Source organism: Sminthopsis crassicaudata, chromosome 2 (assembly GCF_048593235.1).
Source record: "Sminthopsis crassicaudata isolate SCR6 chromosome 2, ASM4859323v1, whole genome shotgun sequence".
Taxonomy (NCBI): domain Eukaryota; kingdom Metazoa; phylum Chordata; class Mammalia; order Dasyuromorphia; family Dasyuridae; genus Sminthopsis; species Sminthopsis crassicaudata.
In genome coordinates, this window is record NC_133618.1 from 365,186,373 (window position 1) to 365,210,455 (window position 24,083).

General features: G+C 42.9%; 1 protein-coding gene across 6 annotated transcripts in view; it reads right to left on the reverse strand.

The window, feature by feature from the left end:
- Positions 1-3,655: 3,655 nt before the first annotated feature.
- INF2 (inverted formin 2) overlaps positions 3,656-24,083 on the reverse strand; it is an 84,302-nt gene continuing 63,874 nt past the window's right edge. Inside the window, exons 11-23 of one of the 6 annotated variants that reach the window (XM_074291046.1) lie at positions 22,518-22,620; positions 21,999-22,084; positions 18,858-18,958; positions 17,371-17,441; positions 17,170-17,277; positions 15,581-15,651; positions 14,605-14,725; positions 13,144-13,308; positions 11,283-11,385; positions 10,779-10,940; positions 7,042-7,581; positions 5,885-5,944; positions 4,265-4,972 (exon numbers count right to left, since the gene is read on the reverse strand). In XM_074291046.1, coding sequence (XP_074147147.1) covers positions 5,886-5,944; positions 7,042-7,581; positions 10,779-10,940; positions 11,283-11,385; positions 13,144-13,308; positions 14,605-14,725; positions 15,581-15,651; positions 17,170-17,277; positions 17,371-17,441; positions 18,858-18,958; positions 21,999-22,084; positions 22,518-22,620 — 1,690 coding nt within the window. In that variant the 3' untranslated portion in view covers positions 4,265-4,972; position 5,885. Of the gene's footprint in view, positions 4,973-5,884; positions 5,945-7,041; positions 7,585-9,126; positions 9,265-10,778; positions 10,941-11,282; positions 11,386-13,143; positions 13,309-14,604; positions 14,726-15,580; positions 15,652-17,169; positions 17,278-17,370; positions 17,442-18,857; positions 18,959-21,998; positions 22,085-22,517; positions 22,621-24,083 lie in introns of those variants that run through there. The other 5 variants (XM_074291045.1, XM_074291044.1, XM_074291047.1 and 2 more) reach the window with 5 other exon arrangements.

Here is a 24,083-nt window from a genome sequence, read left to right on the forward strand (position 1 = left end):
ACATATATATAATACAATATATATCTCAGAGGCAGGCTTTGGATCCAGGTCTCTGGGTCTGACATTCTACCTACTATTACCCAAGGCAATGTAGAAGACAAAAGGCTGGGTGGAGTCAAGATGTCATAGGTAGCCTAGAACATCAGTGGAGGCTCAAAGTACTTAAAGAGGCAGGTGTGTGTATGTGGAGGGAGGGAGGATGGAAGTTAGAGGAGTTAAGAGTGGCCCAGACATGAGGAACATACAGGGTATAACAGAAAGCACAATGTCAGGGAGAAGTAATAGAGTTTTGTAGGAAGCTCAGGTAAGCAGGTAAGGAAGAAAGTCCTAAGGAGGCTTAGAGCGTGGTTCACTAGAAGGACTGCCATGGGAAGCAGAGGGCTATAGGAACCAGGAGACAGTTGATGAAGCAGTTAATATTATAGGAGGCACAAGTTGTAGGGTAGCAACACGTGCTAGGAAAGACAATGTGTTCTAGGAGGTACAAAGGGTTTGTGGAGACATCAGAGAATGACATGATAATGACTTAGTGCCAGTGCAGACCATCAGCAAAGTCACAAACAAGACTTTATTTAAACACAAAAAGCTAGAAATAAAAAGAGGAGCTACAGGGACCCAAAAACAGAATTCAGAACAGGCAAATGCATAAATAAACCTTGTAGCTCAAATCTGGGGCCAAAAGGACCCTGTGCTAGGCCATCAGGCCCAATCCTCTGCTTCAGGCAGACTTAGGGCACCCCAGCATGGTCTCAAATAGCTGCCAGGCTGAGCCAATGAGGAGGAAGGAGCTTTTCTAAAAATGGCCAAGCCAGGCCCAGCAGCTGGGGCTCAGGCTGTCACATGCAGGTCTAGAATTAGAATCACCCTCCTCTCTCCAGCAGACCCAAATCTGAGCAGAAGTGAAGGCAACATTGGGGATACATGAACCTGCCTCTATAGGTAGCCTTAATCCCAAAAAAGAATTTGAAGATGTTAATAAAATTCTCAACTCCCCTTTTGCCATTTTCAACACAGGTGACTGCAAACCTAACTTCCTTTTCCTGTTTCCTCAAATGTAAAATGAGGGGAGAGCAAAACGGGAGTAAAAAGGGACCAGATGGTCCTGTCTAGTTCTATGTAAGGGTACAGATAGCACACAGCGCTCATAGGGAGCAGTGAATACTAGAAAGAGCCTTGATTTTAAATGTCAGAGACCTAAGTCCCCAGATGCTATTTCTGTAACTGTGACTTTAGGCAAATTAGTTTCCCCTCTCTGGGTCTCTGATTACTCATCTGTAGATTGGAGGTAATTTCCATTTCCTCCCTTAGAAAACTGTAGAAGAAAGTACTTGATAAGCTACAAAGCACTATAGAAAAGGGAACCTCAATCCTTCCCCCCCATTTGCCATTGTAGCATTGGGTATCTTTTCCAATCATCTGCTAAGATAATTTTGACTTAAATTTACTGTGTGGCTAGAACATCCTGTCTCTGGGCCTAAGTTTTTTCATTCCCTTATTTCTAAGATCCTATTTAGTTCTGACACTGAGTTTATGAAGACACAATTAGAAAGTTCTCTCATGGAACACTACAGAGTAACAAGATTGTGTGATAATCAACTGGAATGTACTTGTCTTTTTTTAACAATGAGGTGATTCAGACCAATTCCAATAGACTTGGGATGGAAAGTGTCAGCCACATCCAGAGAGAGAACTATGGAAACTGAATGTGGATCAAAGCATAGTATTCCCTCCCCCTTTGTTGGTGAGCTTTGATGTAGAGGGATGAAACTCTGAAAAGATGTACTTGAATCTGAGACCTCAGAGCCCTTAAGGCTAATTACCATGTGAAATAATGATTCTATATTCATATATATTTAGATGAGATGGTGATGTTGATGTGGGTTAAGACTCCTTTCTAATTCCCAACCCCCATGGGAGATATCGGGCCCTCCCAGCCCCCATTCTAATGATCTGCTCAGGTTTCCCAATCCTCACCCCAAGCACAAACAGTTCCTTATCTAAAAAACCATTGAATTCTATTCAGATTCTAACCCTGGCTAAAATCCAGCCAGGAGCCCCTTCAGATAAAAAGGGAACCCTGGAGTCCACTCTTTGCAGGAGTCCTGAACATGGCATTCTTACACTGCCATGTCAAGGGTTCCTGCCTACCCGTGCCAGCCCTGGCACCTACCTTTTAATCTTACCTCCAAGCCCCACAATAAACCTCTTTTATCAATCTAGGTTTTCGGGTCTGTAAATTCCTTTGCAGAGGACTCTTGCACCACTACTAGACCTCATTTAACTCCCTAACCTTGCACTGAATCCAAAGGGGTTGCAGGGGAGCTCTGTTTGACTCTCTGTACCCCAAACCTGCCACTAGACCTCAGTTAAACCTAATTTCACTTAGATACCCCTTACCTAATTCTCATCAATGTGATATGATGTGATGGCTCTCCTCACCACTGGTGCTTGCTGAATGTGTGGTGAGGGATCCTAGGCAAGGATCCAAGTGTAAGTTAAGAGGGATGAGTTCTTTTTTTACAGGACTCTCTCTGTGTGAGGGACTTCCAGAGTGAGAAGTCTCTCCAGGGATGCAAGTCTCTATTTGGTCTGCTTCTTAAACTGTGTTTTCTTATCCTGTATGGGGTGTCTCATAACTGAATGTAGGGATTGCAGAAATTATGACTGATCAGCAAGCATTTGATCAGTATACTTATTTTATATATCTACATGCCTGAGGCCACATAAGATTTTCTTCTTCAAAAAGGGATCAGGAGTCGAAAAAATTTAAGCAGCACCATACATACCCACACCCACCCAGGGTCATACAGCCATGTTCCGGCCCTGCCAGGTCTTCCTGGATCCAAAGTCGGCTCTCCATGGGCTTTGCCACAATGCCAAAGAGACAGAAAGACAACCAACACCCAAAGGAGAGACGAAGAAAAGCATGAATTTTAAGTGGAAAAGGACAACTAGGTCCTTGCCTGTGCTTTCAAAAAAACCCCAAACCCCAAAACCAAAACCAAAAAACAACAGGTCTGGCTAGACACACTTTGATATCTCTAAAAAATCAGAACTTAGCATTAGAAGGAAGTTCTGAAACACAAACCAGCAAAGAATAGTGGATAGCTGTTACATGGTCCTGGGCAAATCCATTTTTATTGGGGTTGGGGAGGAGCATCAGCTTCAGTGCCTAACCCATGCAGTGCAGCTGTTTGGGGGAGGAGACAGCTGGGCTTATTCAAGGCGGTGGGTTACCTGGAACTCCACAGTGATAACCGATCTGCCCCTATCCCCGCACTAGTTAGGCCTCTGTGATGAGAACTTCCTTAGGTGAGAAGGATCACTCCCCGGTCTTCAGGGGAAGGGGAATATGCCTATTACTTTCACTAACACCTCCCCTCCGGGTAATCCTCAGACATCCCCATAGAAGCAGGATATGAAAGGGAGTTAGACTTTTCTCTTGGAGGAAGAAAAGGTGTATGACAGGGATTTTTAAGCCATCAGCCTCCACAGTCAAGGCCATGAGAATACACGCCTCCCCCTTCCTCACTATCTGCAGGTGTCCCTGCACCAGGGGCGGATGATGTGCTGCTAGGAAAGGGAGGTGTCCAAGGAGGCCAGACGGACAGGCTTACTTTGCCTTAGTGAGATTTGACACTTATTCCAATGAATAAAGGAAACTGTAAACATTTTATTTCTTAAAACAATTTTGGAAGATTGTGTGGCCAGCCTGGTTTCTCAGACTCTGTTTCCCCTGCCGGCCTCTTCCCCAATCCAACAGACTCATCCCCATATATACTGGAGGCTTTCCTGTGGTTGGCCTCTATCCACCCCTAATTAACTAAGAAGCCAGTTCTTTTGAGTTAAAAAAAAAAAAAAAAAAAAAAAAAGAAGTTTGCTTTTCAGTCTCAGCTGTGCTGATGGGGAGAGATGAAAGCCTTAGTTCTGACGGATTAGGTGGAATTCAGCAAGACTGGAGAGCAGCTGCTCTGCTCTCTAATTCCATCTCCTTACCCCTTCAGCCTCCCCACCTCACCCCATTGTCTTTTAATCATACAGTTAAAAAGAACAACGGCCATCAGACTTGGGTGGCACCCAGGTTGGTCAATGATCCAAGATGATGAAGGGAATCAACTCCCCATCAAAACCCACCTCTCATTTAGCATAGTCTTCCACAAGTCAAATGCTCTCAGAGCTCAATTTCCTCATCTGACAAATGGGAATAATACTTCACTAAACCCCTCACAAGGCTGTTGTGAAAAGTGCTCTGTAAACTGTAATGCACTATAAACAAGGGACTTGTGTTATTTTTATTCCAAAGGAATGACTATTTACAAAGTGATACATGCCAGGGGGTAAAAGCTAGGATAGTTAACCAGGAAGATCAGAAATGATAACTTTTTTAACTGCCCCATTGCCGATGCACCCGGAAACTCACTGGAAGCTCATCACCATCAAATATCAACAGCAGTCATCCCATCAATCCCCAAAGCCTTTGTCCCCAGGTACTTAAAAAAAAGAGCTATTGGGAGCGACGGGGAAGGATGAGGCTTTGGTCTGGGGGTGTGGGTAGGCTTGCTAGTTTAATTGAGCAGTAGGTCTGGGACTGGGCCAAACAAGGAGAAGGCTAGAGCACTCCTCTCTCGCTGCTATCCAAATGGGAAAGAAGTTGCCAGGAGTCATCCTGGGGATGCAAGACAAGCTCTATCCACTGCCTTCTATCCCAAGCCTGGATGCCACTGTTCAGCAAGCTCGGCAGACGCCACTGCAGGGTCCCATTGATGTAAGGCACTGAGTTCTAGGGGCTCTAGTTCCCAGTCCAGAACTCCGAAGGAATAGGAGTATCTGTCCCTGAAATTCTCCCTGTGCTCTCCCATCTCTTTCCCTTTGTGGTAAAAGTGTCCTCAGTCCCAGGATGCAGTAGAGTGCATGATGAAGTCAGCCTCTGTCCCCAACCTTCCTTATTTGGCTGTGGTCTTGGGCCTGATACCTGTAGAGAAGGAGAAAGAATAAAGAGTTTTGTTAAGAGGGACCCTTCTCTTCTTTCCATCCTCATCATGCTGCCCATTTCCTAGAAGGGGCACAGCACAGCCTGCAGTGGGGAAAGACCCCCTTGTTAGTGGGGAAGTTAGCCGAGGAGACAGGTACACAAGGACGCTGCAATTCTGACTCTGCTTTAGCCTGAACAAATGGCTTCACAATTTTTCAGCAAAAATCTGAGTGTAATTTCATTCAGTCTTAGATCATTTTGCTTCCTATTCTTAGAATGATAGGAAAAGAACTTAGAGATCACCCAGTCCTGCTTCCATATTTCAGTGAGGAGACTTTCCCGATGGCACAGCTAGTATCAGAGTTGAGATTCAAACCCAGATATTTAGTAGACAGTGGAAAAGACCACTGGGATTGGATTTTAGAGGATCTAGATTAAAATCTTAGCCTTGCCACTTACTGGTTCTGTGACCCTAAGCAAAGCATGACCCCTAAGGACCTTACTTTCCACTTAGTGAATCCATTCAATAAAGCTTAGCAGTGATAGGCCAGGACAGAAAGAACTAGCCTTCTGGTAGACCTGGAGTTGCATTTGAATCAGTGCAGGAGAGGAACAGCAGAAGAGAGACCAGTGGTTACCTTAACATGGAAATGTTGGCATTTAAAATAACCAGCAATCTTTCCTCATCTAGGGAATGAGAGAAGGGAGAAGATGAGGAAGGAGGAAGACGAGAGGAAGTAGAGTCCAATGGGCTACCAAGAGCCCACGTTTGGCACCCACAGAGAAGCCCGACACCTTCCAGGGAGAAGCACCACGTTAGCAGAGTCATCAACACAGGACTGGGGAGAGCACGTCCCACCATCGCCACCCAGGTTAGTCTACAAGAAGAAGCGTCCTTGTCCATTTACCTACCTCACTGGACCACACAATGCCATTTTGTTTTATCATCTCCAGAATCAGAATCAACCTCTGCTTTTGAATAAAAGACACATGAAATAGCTTGTCACACAGAGCCAAAAAAAAAAGAAAAACCCACAACAGAACAAAAAAAGGGTATCTATCGCTCTGAGAAGACGAACTCCTTGGGGACAGAAAGACGAGGGAGAAAAAGTGGGGCTCTCTTATCTTCTCTCAGTTTAAAACGGAGTGGGGCCACTGATTCAGCCATATCCTGGCCACATACTGAGCTAACTTTCATTTGTAATGTTTGTTTTATTTTATTTTAATTTAGTTTATTACTTATTTCCCAGTCACATTTTAATCTGGCTTTGGCAACATTGGAAGTGCTCTACACTATTCAATAATAATTCAATAATCAATGACTTCTATGGTAGAGCCTAATTCTTGGTCCAGTGGATGGCTCAAGTGTTTTTTCCATGCCAGGTCTGGAGAGCGAGAAGAACTGATAAGTACAGAGATCGCTGAGTGAATGAGTCCTGAATAAATATTGAGATTTGTAAAGCACTTTACTGTCACCTGAACCTTTTAACAATCCTGGAGAGAGTCTTAGCCATAAATCCCTGTCTGAAAGACAACAGGAAAGTGAATGAGAGTTTAATTAGTATTAGACATGGCGTCTTTCACATATGAAAATGAAATGGATAATGAAATGAAATGAAGCTGGCACATTTTAAGAGCACGTCAAGGCTTGCAAAACACTTCATACAGGCTATCTGGAATAATATATGTTATACTGGGACGTAGATGTTGTGATTAGCCCCATTTTGCAGGTGAGGAAACTGAGGCTGAGAAAGGTTATATGACTTGCCCAGGATCATGCTGCTAGTGTCTGAGGTAGGACAAGGATAGCTTAGTGCTCCTTAGCTGACTCACTGGGGGAGGAGTTGTACTCTCTAGTCAGGCCTCTCTAGTGGCCAAAGATGTGTAGTTATGAGTGGGCCGGAGGAGGTCTGGGCTCAGAATTAGGGGTTAGATGGGTTCTGAGAATTGAGTTCTAGCTGGTATCCCCAGAAACCCCAGGAAGAGCTGGTACCACCTGACCTTGCAAGAAACACCATCAGCTGCTCTGACTCAGTGGACAGGGCCTGGGACCGGACAAAGGAAGTTACCTTCGTGGCTCCTAGGATGCCGCTTCTTCCTGCGCTTCCCAGATCCCTTCTTGGTCCGCTCCTGGGATCGAGGGAGAGTCCCAGAACCTGAGGAATCAGTGATGGCCCCTTCAGAGAAAGACCTATCCAAAGATGTGTCTAGCACCGAGTCTGGTGCTGTGTCCTCCTCCTCCTCATCCAGCTCTCGAGGAGTTGGCTCTGCGTCCTCTGACCTCCGACAGCCATCCTTGGGTCCCTCGGCCGTTCTGCCAGCTTGGTGCTCTGCACCTCGATCCTCTGCCCCAACGGCATCAACTTCGCTGCCCACATCTGTGCCCCAAGGGGGAGGGCCACTGGAAAACTTGATGGGATTCGGAGACTTGGAGTCATCAAGCCGCACTAGACGGGGGTCCTCGGAAAAGCTGGGCATGGGGGTGGAAGCTTTGTTGCCGTCTGAGCTCGGGCGGCCATGGCCACTGGCTCCTTCGGTCTCTCCCACAGTGGCAGCAGCAAGGTCAAAGCCCTGCCCCGGCTTGGGGCCGTTGCCAGCTTCCTTTATGGCTGCTGAGAATAAACACAGGAATGTCAGCAAGGTAGGACCACTCTGGAGGGGGCCATGGTTTGCCCCTTCACTTGTTTTATTCTGGAGAGCCATGTCCACCCCACCACATCAGATCATTCCTATCAGCCTTCGCGTGTGTCACTGCTGTGTGCTGGATGTCTCTTCCCCCTTGTCCCCTCCACCCCACAAGACCTGACGTGAACGCTGCTTTCTCTAGGAAACGCACCTCAACTACCTTCCCTCCTCACTAAACTCTCCCTTCAGGGACCTGTTAGCCCTTAAGTCTGAGTCACCCAGTCTTACAGTGACCTCATTTTATATGTGTCACGGTTCCCAACTAGGAGAACTTCCCCAGATCAGGGATTGTTTGTATTTGGACAGAAACAGGTAAGGGCACTCCGAGCATCTCCTAAAAGAATAAGCCATTAGGAGCTCTCTTAGTTCTTAACCCCGCTTCACTTAGTCTCCATGAAGCATGCAGTCACTGGCATCAGAATATCCCCTGTCTACAGAAGTCTATATAGGAATCAGAAGAGGATTATAAATGGACCTTTAAGATCATCCAGTTAATGAGTATGAATACTAAAAGAGATTTGGAAAAAGCAAAAAAGAAAAAAGAAAATGGCCTCTATGTACAAAAAATATTCATAGCAGCTTTCTAGGGCAAAAATATTAGAAAGTGAGGGGATGCTCATGAATTGGGGAATGGCTCAGTAAACTGTGGAATGTGTTTGTGATGGAATATTATTGTTCTCTGGGATGATGAGCAAGGGAAATGTTCCTCCGTGAACAAAGAGAAATGTAAATAAAGTAATAGCAATGTTCTGGGATGACCAGCTGTAAATGACTTTGCTATTCTCAATAGTATTATCATTCACAATTATTCTGAAGAATTTAGGATAAAAAATCCTATCCATACCTAGAGAAGAAATTAATTTTGTCTCAATATAGATTGAAGCACTCTCAGACTTTATCTCTTTTTAACTTAATTTTTCTTGAGGATTTTTATTTTAATTTTTAAATTTTATTTATTTATTTATTTGTTTTTATTATAGCTTTTTATTTACAAGATATATGCATGGGTAATTTTTCAGCATTGACAATTGCAAAGCCTTTTGTTCCAATTTTTCCCTTCCTTCCCCCCACCCCTTCCCCCAGATGCCAGATTGACCAACGTTAAAATATGTTAAAGTATAAGTTAAATATAATATATGTGTACATGTCCAATAGTTACTTTATTGTACAAAAAGAATCGGACCCTGAAATAGTGTACAATTAACTTTTGAAGGAAATCAGAAATGCAGGCGGACAAAAATAGAGGGACTGGGAATTCTATGGAGTGGTTCATAGTCATCTCCCAGAGTTCTTTCGCTGGGTGTAGCTGGTTCAGTTCATTACTGATCTATTGGAACTGATTTGGTTCATCTCATTGTTGGAGAGGGCCACATCCATCAGAATACATCTTCATACAGTATCGTTGTTGAAGTATATAATGATCTCCTGGTCCTGCTCATTTCACTCAGCATCAGTTCATGTGAGTCTCAAGGATTTTTATTTTTATTAGAGTGAGAGATCTATGTTTTCTTTCACAGCTTGACTTTTATGGAAATGTTTTGCTTAACTTCCCGTGTGGTTTCTTTATTGTGAGTGGAGATAAAGAAGAGAACCTAGAACTCAAAAACCTCAAACACAAAATTGTAGAAAAAATTGTTTTGAATGTAACTGGTGGAAAATGTTAAATAAAACAAGATCACCCAGTTGAATCCCCCCATTTTACAGTGAGAACATTAAGGCTCCAAAAGACTAGATAATTGGCCCCACATCAGACAAGTAAGTTAGCGGCAGAATCAGGATCTAAATCTTAAATCCATAATTCTTTCCACTATGCCACATGACCCAAAGTTAATTTTCATAGAGTTTGCAGTTAGAAAAAAATATACATATATATGTAAAATCATTCCTCACTTACTTCTTTTTATTTATTTATTTATTTATTTTGATACAGGCAGAGTATCTTCCTTCATAGTTCTTTTGTAAATAATATGGATAGGACCTTAAAATAATGACAATGATATAGCATTTATGCAGCTTTAGAGTTTATAAAGTGCTTTACATGTTATCTCATTTGATCTTCATGAGGTAGGTGCTATTATTATCTGTTTTTACAGCTGAGGAAACTAAGGCAGAGTTGGAGGTAGGATTTTTACCCAGATCATCCTAATTCCAAATCCAAAGCTTTCTCCATTCTGCCATCCAGCTGCCCATATTAATGGATTAAAAATAACTGGCAGATCCAGGGTCAGTGTCAGGCAAGCCCCTGGTTTTAGTGAAAAACTATCAGTGAAAAGATAGGAATCCAAGGTCATGGTTAAAGTGGCACATATACCAGTCTGGAGTGGTCTGTTGGAAATTAATTATGTCACCTAGGGGTAATTATGGACAAAATTTCAGCGACAACATGAGCAGGCTGCTGACACCTGTGAGCTTGGCAGCTCTGTAGAGACAGAATGCAGGTGAGATCATCCTTCTGGTGCTGTAAAAGGGAAATGAGTTGGATTCCACCAAGGACCTGGGTTTCAGACCAAAGGGGTTCCATTCCCTACTTGCTTTTCTGAGTGAACTGTCTGGTTCCTTGAAGACTCAGAAGCCTACGGGGATGAATCCCATCTGGCCATATTTAACAGAGAGCTAGGAAATTTGGGAATCCCCAAGCCTGATGGAGGCTCCCTGTAAGGCTTGTCCTCCTGACTATAAGTTGGGAGAAAGAGAACGTGCTAGCATTTGATTCACCTCACTTGGACAAATGTTGCCTTTGATGATATCCTTATCTCAGGTATGAATCTGAAATTACTGCTTGCTAAATTTCAATTGAGATGTTTTCCTATCTCCTGGTGAAATTAGTTAAAATAATAGGGAATAAGAGATGGGGGGCAGATATGACTTCTTTCTTGTTCACTCTCTCTCTGTGCTCCCTTCCTTGTAATGAAAGGGCAACCCCAGAGCTCAGAGAGTATATTCATATACTTATAATATACTGTGTGGCCCCCACTCTGTCTTGTACAAGTGCAGAAAAGGAGATCACCAAGGTTGGGTATGAGCAGGGAAGACTTCATGGAGGAGGTGAGATTTCAGCCCTGAAGGATGATAAGGTTTAGAAGAGGAGAGCCATCAAGAGAATAAGGGAGCCATAGCTTACCAGCTTCTTTTTCCTTGCAGGTTTCAGACGATACCCCTTTTAAGCCATTCTCCGCATCCCCTTTGCCCTTGGCAGTCTTCCTCAGCTGGAAACCTTTCCTGATATCAGCCAGGAGGGCATCAATGACACACACTTCCTCCTGTTTCACGGTTCCCTTCCGAACTATAGAAATAAGAGGTCCCCCAGTCACCCTACAGATAGAAGCAGCACAGGCCTATGCTCTCTGGGACCAAAAGAACAGGAGACACAACTTCTGCTCTAGATATGAAGGGGAGGAAGGAAATCTAAAAAGGATGTAAGGGTATTTAGAAAGAAAATAGTTTCCAGAGGGTAAAGTTGTATAGGATTAAGGGGCTGGCTGCTGGAATCTCTGGCAGAATTAACCAGGGAGGTCCTCCTGTGGTAGGTTGGTTGCAGGGAATGGCTAGGTATTGGGTTGGAAAAACTGGGCTTGGAGGAGCTCTTTTGACCCAAATACCCCCTGGCTTTAGTCCCCCAGCTTACTGATCTTTCCATCTTCCCCACGGGGCCTTTTGGCCTCTTCAGCCTCCAGCTGCTTCTTCCTTTTCTCTGCCTTCACAGCCTGCTCCTTCCAGTCTTTGTTCTCCTAATAACGAGAGAGGAGAGAGGAGAGCATGTCGTGAGTCCTTGCTCCCAGTCCTGCTCTTTTCTCAATCATTCTACTATGTTTCTGTTCAGGTGTCCTTGTGTCCCATATGTGTATGTGCTCCTCTGGGAGGAGGAGCTCCATGAGGGCAGGAGTCATCTATCTATTCGTAGTTCTCCTGTGTCACTGTGGCCCTGAGACACAGTAAGTGCTTAATAATTACTGACTGAGTGGAAAGGGATTTCATTTACAGATTTATCTGTCAGATGGCAATTTCTCCAAACACAGGGCAGAGACCAATGTTTAAATCCTTCTGTCTGTCTGTCCAAGGTGGGCAAGGAACTCGTTTTCATAGCTGACTGACTCAGGCAAGGGGAGTCCCCCAGTACGAGATAAGCAGGCACCCAGACTGACATCTCAGATTATAGCTAAAATGTCCCGATGATGAGTACCCTAACTTCCTGGGTGCAGAAAAGTAGCAGGGTGATACTGCTCAAGGCAATCCCTTGGGTAAGGGAAAAAGTTAGATGCAAATTGTCAGACTAAATAAAGAATTCACCGTAACCTCACAGGTCTTCAATTTTATTATCACAAGTACCCCAGGATGACAGCTTTGGAGTGGAATGGGAAAGATTTTCTTGGTGTAGGAAATTCCAAGTATGGAGTCTCCCTCTACTGACAAAGACGGGGAATGCATCTGTAAGTCAGCCTGGGAAGGCTGTCCAAGCCTTAGAGGGTTGTCCATAGACCCTGAGAGGTCAAGGAAGATTTGCCCACAGATAGAATTCGTTGGAGGCAGCAGTTAAATCTGTATCTTTGGGGCCACCCTCTATCTGTTATGTCACAGCGCCATTCAAAAATTAGAATCCATTTCTATGAGAAATGAACAGCTATTCACATTTCCATGGTGCTTTACAGTTAAGAAATTCTTTCCTTCACAATCTCGTGAGGCGGGCGGTATAAACATTACTCCCGTTTTGCAGAAAAGCCTTTGAGAGGGGAAATGATTTGCCTGAGCTAACTTGGCTCCTGAGCAAGTATCAACCAGCATTCCAACCAAAATCCTGGTACACAATGCAAGCTTCTGGAATAATTCTGCCACTAGCTCCCTGGGAAACTAAGCTGTCCCTTTGTGTGTCTCAGTCTCTTCAGCTGTAAACATGGGGTTCAGCATTTCTTCTTTCACAACAGGGGGCCATGTGAAGCTGAAATGGTAAAAGAGATATGAAAGCGCTTGAGGAAGTTATAAGGAGCCTGTGGGTGTCAGGGATCTTTACTATGGTGTGTCTCACTTGTTTTTGTATCCTCAGCACTTAGCCCAGTGCTTGACATGTTACTGCTGTTCAGTCACAGAAGACCCTTCTGACCCCATTTGGAGTTTTCTTAGTGGTTTGCTATTTCCTTCTCCAGCTCTTTTTACAGATGAGGAAACTGAGGCATCAGGGGTAAGTAACATGCCCAGGATCATAGAACTAGTGTCGAGGCCACATTTGAACTCAGGAAGATGAGTCTTCCTGACATAAAGCCTGGCACTCTACCCATTGTGTCGCCCAGTTGCTCCAAGTCAGTGCATACAGTTATTGCTTAATCAATGCTTGGTCTTTCTAATATCCAGTTACCTTTATTGGAAGTGGAGGGTTTCAAACGTGTCCCATAAATGTCCTTTGTACCCAGTAAGTGCCAAGTGGACGTCTGTGCAATCTGAATTTGTGTTTGTAGCACTGAATGAAAGTGTTCCCTTGTTCACAGGACACTTACCTTCAAGGCTCGGATGAAAAGTTCTCTAAATGTCTTCATGGTGCTGAAGGTGTCCTCCAGGGAGAGCTTGTGGGCATCCTCACAGAGGTAATCAGCCAGCTCCACTTTCTTCCTCTCAATGACCTTAAACTCTTCCTCTAACTCCCTGGAGGCTGAGATGCTATCCTGGGGAGAAGCATTCATTCACAGTATGTGAATCCCATGTGTGAATCACAGGACCTCTGGTGGATCTGCTGTTTTCAGTACTAAGGAAAGCTTTTTCCACATTGGCCCCAAATTAACCTTTCTGCAGTTTATGAGCCCATACATGTGCTGGAGCTGGCTTGAACCAGCTTGAGAGAGGTGATAATTACATTTCCGCTGTGAACATCTGCTGAGTGCTACAAATCAGGAATTGATTATTTTATTATTTGTCTATAGACTTAATAAGATGACAGACAAATTGCTAATAATGTAGAATAAACTTAAAAGTGTGTTTTCTATGAACTTTTTTCCCTTTGGAGAGTCAGTTGTTAGACATTTACAAGTATATCAATGGGTAGAAAATGCAGGTTGGAGAAGGTCTTAGAAGGCATCTGATATTCTCTCCTCCCAGCACAAGAATCTTTTTGATGGTATCCCCAACAATTCAGCTTGAATACTTCCCATGAGGAGAAGCCTGCAGATCTCCCAAACTGCCTAGTCTGCTTTTGCATAGCCTGAATGTAAAGAAAATTCTGCCTAACAGGATCTTTCTGCAGTTTCTGTCTTGTGCCTGGTTCTTTCTTCTGGGATCAAGCACAGACAGGATCCAGATGTAGTCATTGATGCTTATTTAATTACCCAAGAAGCTGCGTCTAAGAACAAATAGTTTAAAAAAAAGCCCTCCCCTAGGATAGCAACTAATGCTAAAACCTATTCTCTACTTGCTAAACATACAGATCAAAAGCCACCATGTCTGCAAAGGCCAGACAAGTGGGGCTCAGAAAGAGAACTCCCTGGTCTTCTACCCGCTGCCAGAACAACTCACTGAGGGTCTGGTTCTTCCCCACTTTCAGTCTCACCTTTGGGGCCTTGGTTCTGCTGCGGACAGGCCCAGATCTGCTTCCTTTGTCTCCCACACACTGTGAGATCCCTTAAGCAGGGCCCAAGCCTGTCCCTTCCAGGGCCAGTCCCCACTAGGGCTCAATACTGGCCTGGGCCCTCAGGAGAACGGAAGCACTGGTGGGTGGAGTTCAGGAAAAACCTGCTGAATAACTTGTGTCTTAGCACTCAGAACCCCTTTTCTTTTTCCGTTACTCAGTTTCTCTCTCTGTTTTTCCACATTCTTCCTCCGTTTCCACCCACCTCTCATCCTCTCCAGAAGCTGCTTCCCCAGTACAACACACACTGGCTTTTGCCTCATTTTGACTGTGTCCAGCAGCCGTGAGTTTACACCCATCTCCCCCATTCAACCTGCAGCTTCAGCTGGTGGTCACTTGCCTGGAGGGGCTTTTCATACTGCTCCTGAACTTCAGGAATTCCTGAAGATACCTTCCGTTTCATCTCCAGCAACTGCTTCAGGTTGGTACTGGCTTCCGAGTGGATGATGTCAATATTGATCCTGAGAGTTAGCGAAAGGGGTGGGGTGGAAAAAGGACCTGACTGTGAGATCAGAGGTCACCTGGTATCAAGACTAGAAATACCTATTTCCTCTCTCCTGATGTCCATGTTCCCCTCTCCTCCTCCCATATTACAGATGAAGAAACTAAGGGCCACAGAGAGCTGTGATAAGAATCACAAAATGTAATAGTTAAAGATCATTAATTATCATATACCGCAATTTCCTCCTCACTGTCAATTGTACAGAGAGGAAAATGGACCATTTTGAGAATCAAAACATAATAATGTAATAATAATAGTGAGTGCATGAAAGTAGAAGGGGACATCCTTAGCCATTACAAAATGTCATCTGGAGATGATCTTAGGAAATTTAGTTTAACCCACTCATTTTAAAGAGGAGAAAACTGAGGACTACAAAAGAAGAGGCTTGTTCCATCAAAGCCACATAGTTGGTCATTAGCAGCACCAAGATTAGAAGCCAGGTCTTCTGTCGAGGGGTAGGGGTGGGAGAAAAGGAGGAAAAAAAATCTGGAACACAGGTTTTGCAAGGGTGAATGTTGAAAATTATCTATCCATGTGTTTTGAAAATAAAAAAGCTTTAATAAATTTTTAAAAAGACTCTAGGTCTTACAACTCTCCCTAGAAGGATCTTTCTAAAGCTGCAAGTTCTCTCATTTGTGAAGATTCTAATTAATTAAAGCCCTTCCCAAGATCTAAAGAGAAATCGTTTGTTTAAGACTCAAATGCAGGATCAATACATGAGTTAAAAATGCATCTCTTCTGCCTGATACCAAGATACCCGTGTTCTCTTCCTCTCACCTACTGAGCCACAGCAATGACCTGGGAAGTTTCTTACCCGGCTGCCTGGGAGATGTGCTGCAGGTCACTGGGGAGCTGAAGGAGATCAGGGTAATTTTTCTCCACTTCCTGGAAAAGAACAGGAACATTTCAGCTTTCAGTGAAGGTGAGGACGGCATCTTCTCTATAACAAAAATCACCCCCAGCCCCCAATACAGCGCTCTACCCAATAAACATCTAACAAATATTTTTAATTGAATTTCAGCCAAAGTATCCTTTCCTTTAATGTCTCCAAACTCCAGTTTCTCTCTGAGGCCTCACTAGATTGGCCACTAAAGAGAAAACTGCTATATTCCCTGAGGCTGTCTGGACTTGAACTGCCTTTCATGGAGCTTCACCCTGTAGTGTGAACCCAACATCCACTCATCTGTGGAAAAATTTTATTTTCAGTTCCACTGCCTTTCACCGTTGTCCTTACAATAGCTCTAGCCCCATGTCCCCCCAAAGTACTTCCCTTAGCCTATTTGTAGAGGGGCGGTCTAGCTGGATGTCTGTTAACTGTGGCTAGTTCATCTATTTGGTCTTTCCTGGTTATAATCAGCTCAGCTTTGAGCTCCAGATACTGATGTCATGGAATTCAGAGGACACTCCTTACGGAGCATCTAGCACAGTTAGCTCGGGCCCTCACAGAGCTTTCTGATGGCTGCTCATGGATGTTAGAGCTGAAAGAGAAGGACGCTGGAGACTGCCTAGTCCAACCTCCTTGCTGTACAAAAAGGGAAACAGAACCTGAGAGGAGGAGAATCTTTTTCAAGGTCATAATTAGCCAAGTACCAAGACACTGATTTACAGGGGCGAGTCTGGGCTTTAAATTCAGGGAATGAACCAGATGATATTGAAAAAATCAAATATTTTATCAATATCAATTGTCCTTGTTTTAGTTATTTCCCAGCCCCCTTTTAGATGAAACTTTCCTTGTGACACTATGGGAGGGAGAAAAAAAAAATCAGACCCATTCCATATCATGACCCTGGTCTGAATGTGCATAACAGCCTGTCCTGGCCCAGCGGGCCTTGAAGGTCTCCTCCACCTCTAACATGCTGAGATGCTGTGAAGTGAGTTCCCAGAAGCTGGGAAGTTAGGATATTTTGGCAATAAGACAGCAAAAAAACAGAGACCTTATGCCTTCTTGGTTCAAATTCTGTAGGAGAACAGTGTGGCCCTGTGGATAAAGTGCGTCCTACAATTTGAAGAACTGGATTTAGGCCCTGTCTCTGACACATACTGGCTATGTGACCTTGAACGTCACTTCGCTTCTTAGGCAAATCTCTAAGACCATAGAAAGTGCCAGTCTACTTTGGATGAGGAGCCTCTTGGGAAGACTCTACACCAATCCAAATCACAGATCTGATTAAACATACCACACACACATTCTCTTTGTGTGTGTGTCTCTTTTTTCTTCTCCCGCTCCCCTCCCTCCCTCCCCTTTCCTCTCTTTCCTTCCCTCCCTCTCTCTCTCCCTCCCTCCATCCCTTCCTCTTTCCCTCTCCCGCTCCCCCCCCCCCTCTCTCAATGGGTTGTGAATGTGGAGAAGCAGGCTCCCACTGGAGCCAAGGAATGATTGGCAAAGGCCTCCAGGATCCCTACCTCCAGGATGTGATGCAGTAGGGTCACACGGCTCTGGTTGGCCTTAGTTTCTGTGAGTTTGAGTAGGGTACTAATCTTAAAACCATCAGCATCTCCTGTATGACTCCCCTGGAAGAGATAGGAACCATTACTAAGATTCCCATAGGCAGGGAGGAGATAAGACAGTCCCTGTGGGCTGTAGGGGGCTAGCAGGCAACTTACATAGTTGAGGAAATTTCCAATTTTGAGAATCAGCTGGCAGAAAACTGGCAAACGCTGACTGGTGAGGAGACCTACAGAGCAAGGGATGCTTTTAATGAGTCAGTTCTATGAACAAATCTGGTTTCCACGTGCCCAAAAAAGTCACTAAGGGTCTGCTCAGGATCTCTGCCAGAATAGGCTGGGGGAGGATGTAGTTGACCTCATGGGTCCCAAATAACAAATATCCTTTAATAGTTTCTTACTGCTTTGGGCTCAAGAGTCTATCAAAACCCTTCTAGAACTGGCAGATATTCCTATCGTGATAGGATTTTAAGATCAGTTTAATTTATAGATGTCATAAACTCAAAGTTAGAGAGCCTGAATAGGTAGCTCAGTATTTCCCAATTGCTGGGCCTAGAGTCAAGAAGACCTGAATTCAAAAGCAGCCTCAGACTCTGGCCAAACCACTTAACCTATATTTGCCTCCATCCACTGGAGATTTTACCTCAGTTCCCCATATGTAAAATGGGCATACATTAGAAGAGGTAATAGCAAATCACTCCAGCATGTTTACTCAGAAAACCCCATGGGAGTCACAAAGAGTTGTAAATGACTGAACAACTAAACAATAAGAAGCAGCTATAAATTCAATCTTTCGTTCCTTCCTTCTTTCCTTCCCTCTAATCATCCCTCCCTCCTTCCTGCTTTCTTTCTTTCTTCCTTTCTCTCTTTTTTTCTTCCTCTCTACCTCCCTACCTTCCTTTCTTCCTTTCCCCCTATCTTCCTTCCTCCTTCTTTCCCTCCCTCCTTCCCCTTCTTACTTTCTCCTTCCCTCCCGCCCTCCTTCCTTTCTTTTGTAATAATAGAACAGAGGTCTCATGAATCTAAAACCAATGCTTTTTCATTAATGTATCAAAAGATAAAAAAGAGAGAAAGAATGAACACCCCAAACCCTATCACTGGGGGTTAACATGCTAGTTCATGTTTCCTCCTGGAGTGGGCCTTTATGTGAAATAGAATGTTATGTTCTCTCATTTGCTCTCAAAATATTTATTTTAAATCTTGACATTTCTTGTGTAATCTTGGACAAATATCTTAATCTCCCTGAGGCTCAGTTCTCTCATCTATAAAATGAGGGGGTTGAACTAGAAGACCTTTGAGGTTCTTTTCAATTTTAAATCTATGGTGCTATGGGAGAAGGAAAATGGAAAAGAGATTTCTGAGTTTTAGTAATCATATATAATATTATATTATATATCTATACACACATATACTATGATATACAACCATATATTACATAATATTCATAAACAGTAATCACATCATAGTATAATATTATACTATGCATATTATATGATTTCTTGATCTTTTCCCTTATAGATTTTACTTCTGTTCTTTCTCTATTTCTATTTTTCAGAATGAAGAAGTAATAGCTTTTGAGCTTATAGCCATACATTTGGGATCCACTTAAAAGTCCCACCCTCTGCGGCCCCTGTGGTTCCACTTACTCTCACAGGCCTTACGGATGACCTCAGCTTTGGGTCGGATCATGTCCAGCATGATGACTGTCTCTTCATAGAGCAGCATGCACTCAATTCGCAGCTGGTAGCTAAAATGGGTAATTAGTGGAGAGACAGGTAACAGGTCCATATAGGAAATAGGTATTTGGTTCCCTATAATGGGCTCAGCTCCACTGGGAGTCACAGAATCTCAGAGCTAGAAAAGATCTTAGAAGTTATGTAGTCTAGTCTACACTTGAACAAAAACTCCCACAATTTCTCTAATATGTGAAAGATCTTTATTGATGAAGAGTTCACCATTTCCAAGAGAGATCATTTCACTCTGGCATAGTTCTGATTTTTTTTTTTTTTTTACATTAAGTCAAATTCATCCTTTCTGCAACACTTTCCCTTCCTTCTCTCCTTTCTATTGCTTTGGATTTTCCCTCTGGGGCCAAGAAAAACAAATCTAACTCCTTTTCCAAATGATAGACTTTTGAATATTTTAAGATAGTGAGAATATCACTCCCCAGTCGTTTCTTTTCTTGTCTCCCTTGGGATACACTCACCACCTACCTAGTCTGTGTTCTGACAGACACTATGTGTCAAGTAGATTTCCAGCCTTTTTGAATATACTTTGTACTTCTTTGATAGGGGGAAGATATAAGTGAATTTAAGTATTTTGACTACAAACCTAATCTTTCCCACAGCTCTCCCAGTATTTTAGAAAACATTCAGATTGGCTAAAAGTAAGGCTGGGATTAGGAGGTGGATGAATTTCATATTTAGCTGGGGATGAGACCATTTTAGTCTGGGACCATGAAGGGAACAGACATCTAGATAGTTCCAGGTCAAGGAAGAATCAAGGCTGGTCTAGAAAACTTTATTTAAAGATTATGCCAGAAATCATAATACCATTTAATATCAAACTAGGGAATTATCTACATCTAATGACTTTCCCCTCATGTATTATTTCTGAATCTGTATATCATTTTGTCCTTTGTGAACAAGCTCTAGAAAATTTACTTGTGATGTCTAGAATATGTGAGAAAGGAGGAAAAGGGAAAAGCAAAGGGTAGAAAGAGGCACCCAAAGGTGGTAGCAGCAACATATGAAAGGGGAAGGTAGTCAGAATTTGGATGCTACTAATTTCAGAGCCCATAGGACCAAGCTGGCTCAAGGCTCTGGAGTCAAGAATCTGAACTCTCTGATGACACATAGGTTCAAAAACTGTGAAAGGCTGAAGATAAAGTCCTCCAGATCAGCTCTGAGAGAACCATGTGGTCAGCAAATCCTAGGCCCAAATTTGTTAATAGCTAAATGTAATGCACACAATTATAGAATTTTAAGAGTGTCAGATCTGGAAGAGAACTGACAACAAAGTGAAAGGGCCATTATAAATCATTATGGAGGAAGAAGTAGAGGCTCAAACAGGAAAGGTGGCTTAGTCAAATTCCTAGAGCAAAGGAATTAAAATCCAGGTATTTCTATCTACCTGCCTATCTAGGATGCTGTATACCACACTCTGAAGTAGGGAGTGATGGGAAATTCCAGAATTCCTCAGCATCAATGCTTGATGGCTAACCTTATACAAGTCTCAGGTCTAAAATCATTCTTTTGACAATTCTTACCCTCTTCCCTCTGAGGCCAAGAAAAACAAATCTAACTCATTTCCCAAATGACAGGCCTTTGATTATTTTAAGGTAGTGAGAATATCACTCCCAAATAACTTCTGTTCCCTCTTTCCCTTTGGAGGAGTTATGGTACTTTAGAAATGGATCTAACTTAATATAATAACAATGTTCTTGGAAAAAAAGAGTACAAAACATTAAAAAAACCAAATCGAATTATAAACGTAAGAGGAGTTATTTTAAGCCCGTGGAAAATTCCATTCATTTATTTTATCTGCTTTGCAAGTTTGGATTTTCACACACAAACATAAGTTTACCATGAATACCCAGACCATGATTAAAGACTTAATGACTGTTTTCTTGACCAGGGTCATCAACCATAATCCTTCTCCTCTCTGGGTCATGTCACTGTTCTCTTTTAGTTCTTCTCTTTAGCTGTTCTTTTTGTTGCCTCTGAAGGATTATCATCTATGATGGAACTATGGATATCCCTCAAGGTTCTATCTTGGACACTCTTCTCTTCTTCCACAATACATTCTCTCTAAGTGATCTCTTCAGTTCTCAAAGATTTGTTATTATCTCTATGAAGATGACTCCCAGTTGTAAACTGCCTTGAAGACAAAACCCACTAGATGTGTTGTAGACATTTTAAAGGCAATATGTCCTACAGATAACGTAACTCTTTCCTTCTCAGTCCACCTCCCCCACTTTTCTAACTTTCCTCTTTTTTATGGAGGGCACATTTCAAAACCTCAGTTACCCATGACTTTACCATTCTTCACCTCTCAAAACAGAATCAGTATTCTTTATTTTGAATTTCCAACATTTCTCTCATATATATACTCATCCACCCACCCACCACAGATCAGGGCCTCCTGACTATTCTGCCCATCTCGAGTTTCTCCAATTCATTCTTCACACAGCTGTCAAGGCATAGATTCCTAAAGCAAAGCTCTGACCATTGCTCAGAAGCTCCAGTAGCTTCCAATTCCCCTAGGATCAAATACATACTTTTCTATTTAGCATTTAAAGCCCTTCATCATCCGGCTTCAGCCCATTTTTTCCTGGGTGCATTACATATTACTCTCTTCCCACACACTGTTTATATTTCAGCCAATGGGTCCTAGCATATAACATTCCATCTTTGCAGAGTCAGTCTTTCATATGCCCAACTCTGACTCTTGGAATCTCTACTCTCTCCTCAGCTCCAGAATGCTACCCTCCTATGAGAGGGTTTTTGCTGATCACACCCTCCCACCTACCAGGACATCTCTGAAGTTATTTGGGACCTTCCTCATATAAAAAAACATATTATATGTATTTTTAGAATATAGGATGCCTGAGAACAAGGATCCTTTTCTCTCTATCTTTCTCTTCCTAGTACAGAACGGGTGCTTAATAAATGCTGGTTGATCCCCATTTGGAATTGTTCTCCTTCTGGGAGTCAGGACCCACAAGCTCAGTGCTACTGTGTTATATAGAAGTAAGGGGGTGTGGCTTAGTATCTTGAAGCACTTACCTGGGAACGCCGAGGAGGAGGAGATAGAACTGGTCAGCATTGGCTAACTTGGCTTTCTCCTCTTGGAATGATTTCAGATTTTCTATCTGGTAAGAACAGAAATCACAAAGGCATGAAGGCTCCTCATCCAATGGAAGACCCAGGCCCTGGTAAGCTCAAACTGCCTTCAGTAGCCTGCCTCCCCACAACATCTCTATACTTCTATCTTGCTCTAGGAAGTGTCCCCTAGACCTCTCCCCAGCCTTTCTCTGACTCCTTCAACTCTTCAGGCTAAATGGCATACCCTGGTTCGGAATCACATTTTGCCCCTATTAATGACTGATCTCTATGTGTATCTCATTTTCCTCTTAGAGGGCAGAGCTCCTTGTCTTCTTCTGACCATGAAGCCTTAGCTCTTGATCAGGGTCTCTTCCTTTTTGTTTGCCCCAGTAGTCTGTCAAGCATAGGACTGAACGGAGGATTTGATAATTTTATTAGACATCTTCTTATTGAAAAGATAAAGTCAATAGCACAACTTACTTCATGCTTCTCGGGGAGCAGTTTGAGAAGCTGCTTCAGAACTTCCACATCAAACCTGGTCCTATCCCCTCTTCGGATCATGTCTGTGATCTCCTCATTGGAGCTGAAGAAAGGGCAGTTAGGTGTGAGCTCAACACTCTATTCAACAAAATCAGGACTGGCCCCTTACATGCCTCACTATGAAGAAATAGTCAAGGGCAGAGAATATCTCATAGTCACAGAGACAGTCATAGCCTCTAAGTGGGAGGAGACCTCAGAATCCATCTGGACCTAGAGTTGACTAGTTCAACCATAGATTATCCTCTCCCCTCATATCCCTTGCCTTCTTGTCCCATTGTCCTTCAAACACTGTCTACCAAACGAGTTCGTGCATCAAAGCTCCCATTGCTCCTAAAGCCATATCATTATATACTGCTGTTGTGGAAAGTAATTTGGATTTATGATCTCAAACTTGCTAAACTTTGCATATCTTTGGATGCAATTATACTCCAATTAGGCCTATGCCCTGAAGAGATCAAAGAAAGAGGGAAAAGACCTATAGGTACACAAATTTTATACTATCACTGTGTGTGTGCATATGTATGTGTGATGGCAAAGAACTTGAAATTACAGGGATTCTTATCAATTGGGGATCAATAAATTATGCCACATATAATTGTGCTATAAGAAATAATGAAGGGGATGATTTCAGAGAAACTTGGGAAGACTTACATGAATTGATATAAAATGAAGTGAGTAGAATCAGAAAAACAATTTATTGAAAGTCTTAAGAACTATGATTTCTACAATAACCAAGCAATTTCCAGAGGACTCATAGTAAAACGTGCTACTCAGCCTAAAAGAGAAGTGCTGAATTCTGGAAATGGATTAAGACATATATTTTGTGCACATGACCAACGTGGGAATTTGTTTTGCTTGAGTATGTATGTTTATTACAATGATTCTTCTTTTCTTTTTTATGTTGGGGAGTGGGGAATGGGGAGAGAAACGTTTTTTATTTATCAGAAAAAATAGATTAATTTTTTTAAAAACATTATATACTGCTAGATGAAATTACAGAACTGTGTCTCTTTTCTCTCAGCAGATGTCCTTTCCTCATATTTAATTGAGAAAACTGAGGCCATCTGCTATGAACTCTTTCCTTCCCTATTTCCCTCCTCAAACCCAGTGACATTCTTCATTTTCTTTTCCTTAGATCTGGTATCTAAGAAAGATATGAAAAACTCATAGGATCATAGATTTTTGCCTTGAAAGGGACTTTAGAGTTGATTTAGTCTAGGGGTTCTCAAACTATGGCCCGCAGGCTAGATGCAGCCCACTGAGGACATTTATGCTGCCCACCGGGTTATGGGACTAAGGGGCAGAGACAGAGTATGAGCTTTTGTTTTTACTATAGTCTGGCTCTCCAACAGTCTGAGGGACAGTGAACTGGCCCCTGTTTAAAAAGTTAGAGGACAATGTCTAATGTTCCTCATTTTACAGTAGAAGAAACTGAGGCAAAAAGAGGTCATAGCAAATATCTGAAACTGGACTGAACCTCAGATGCAGTGATAGTGCTATGGTGGA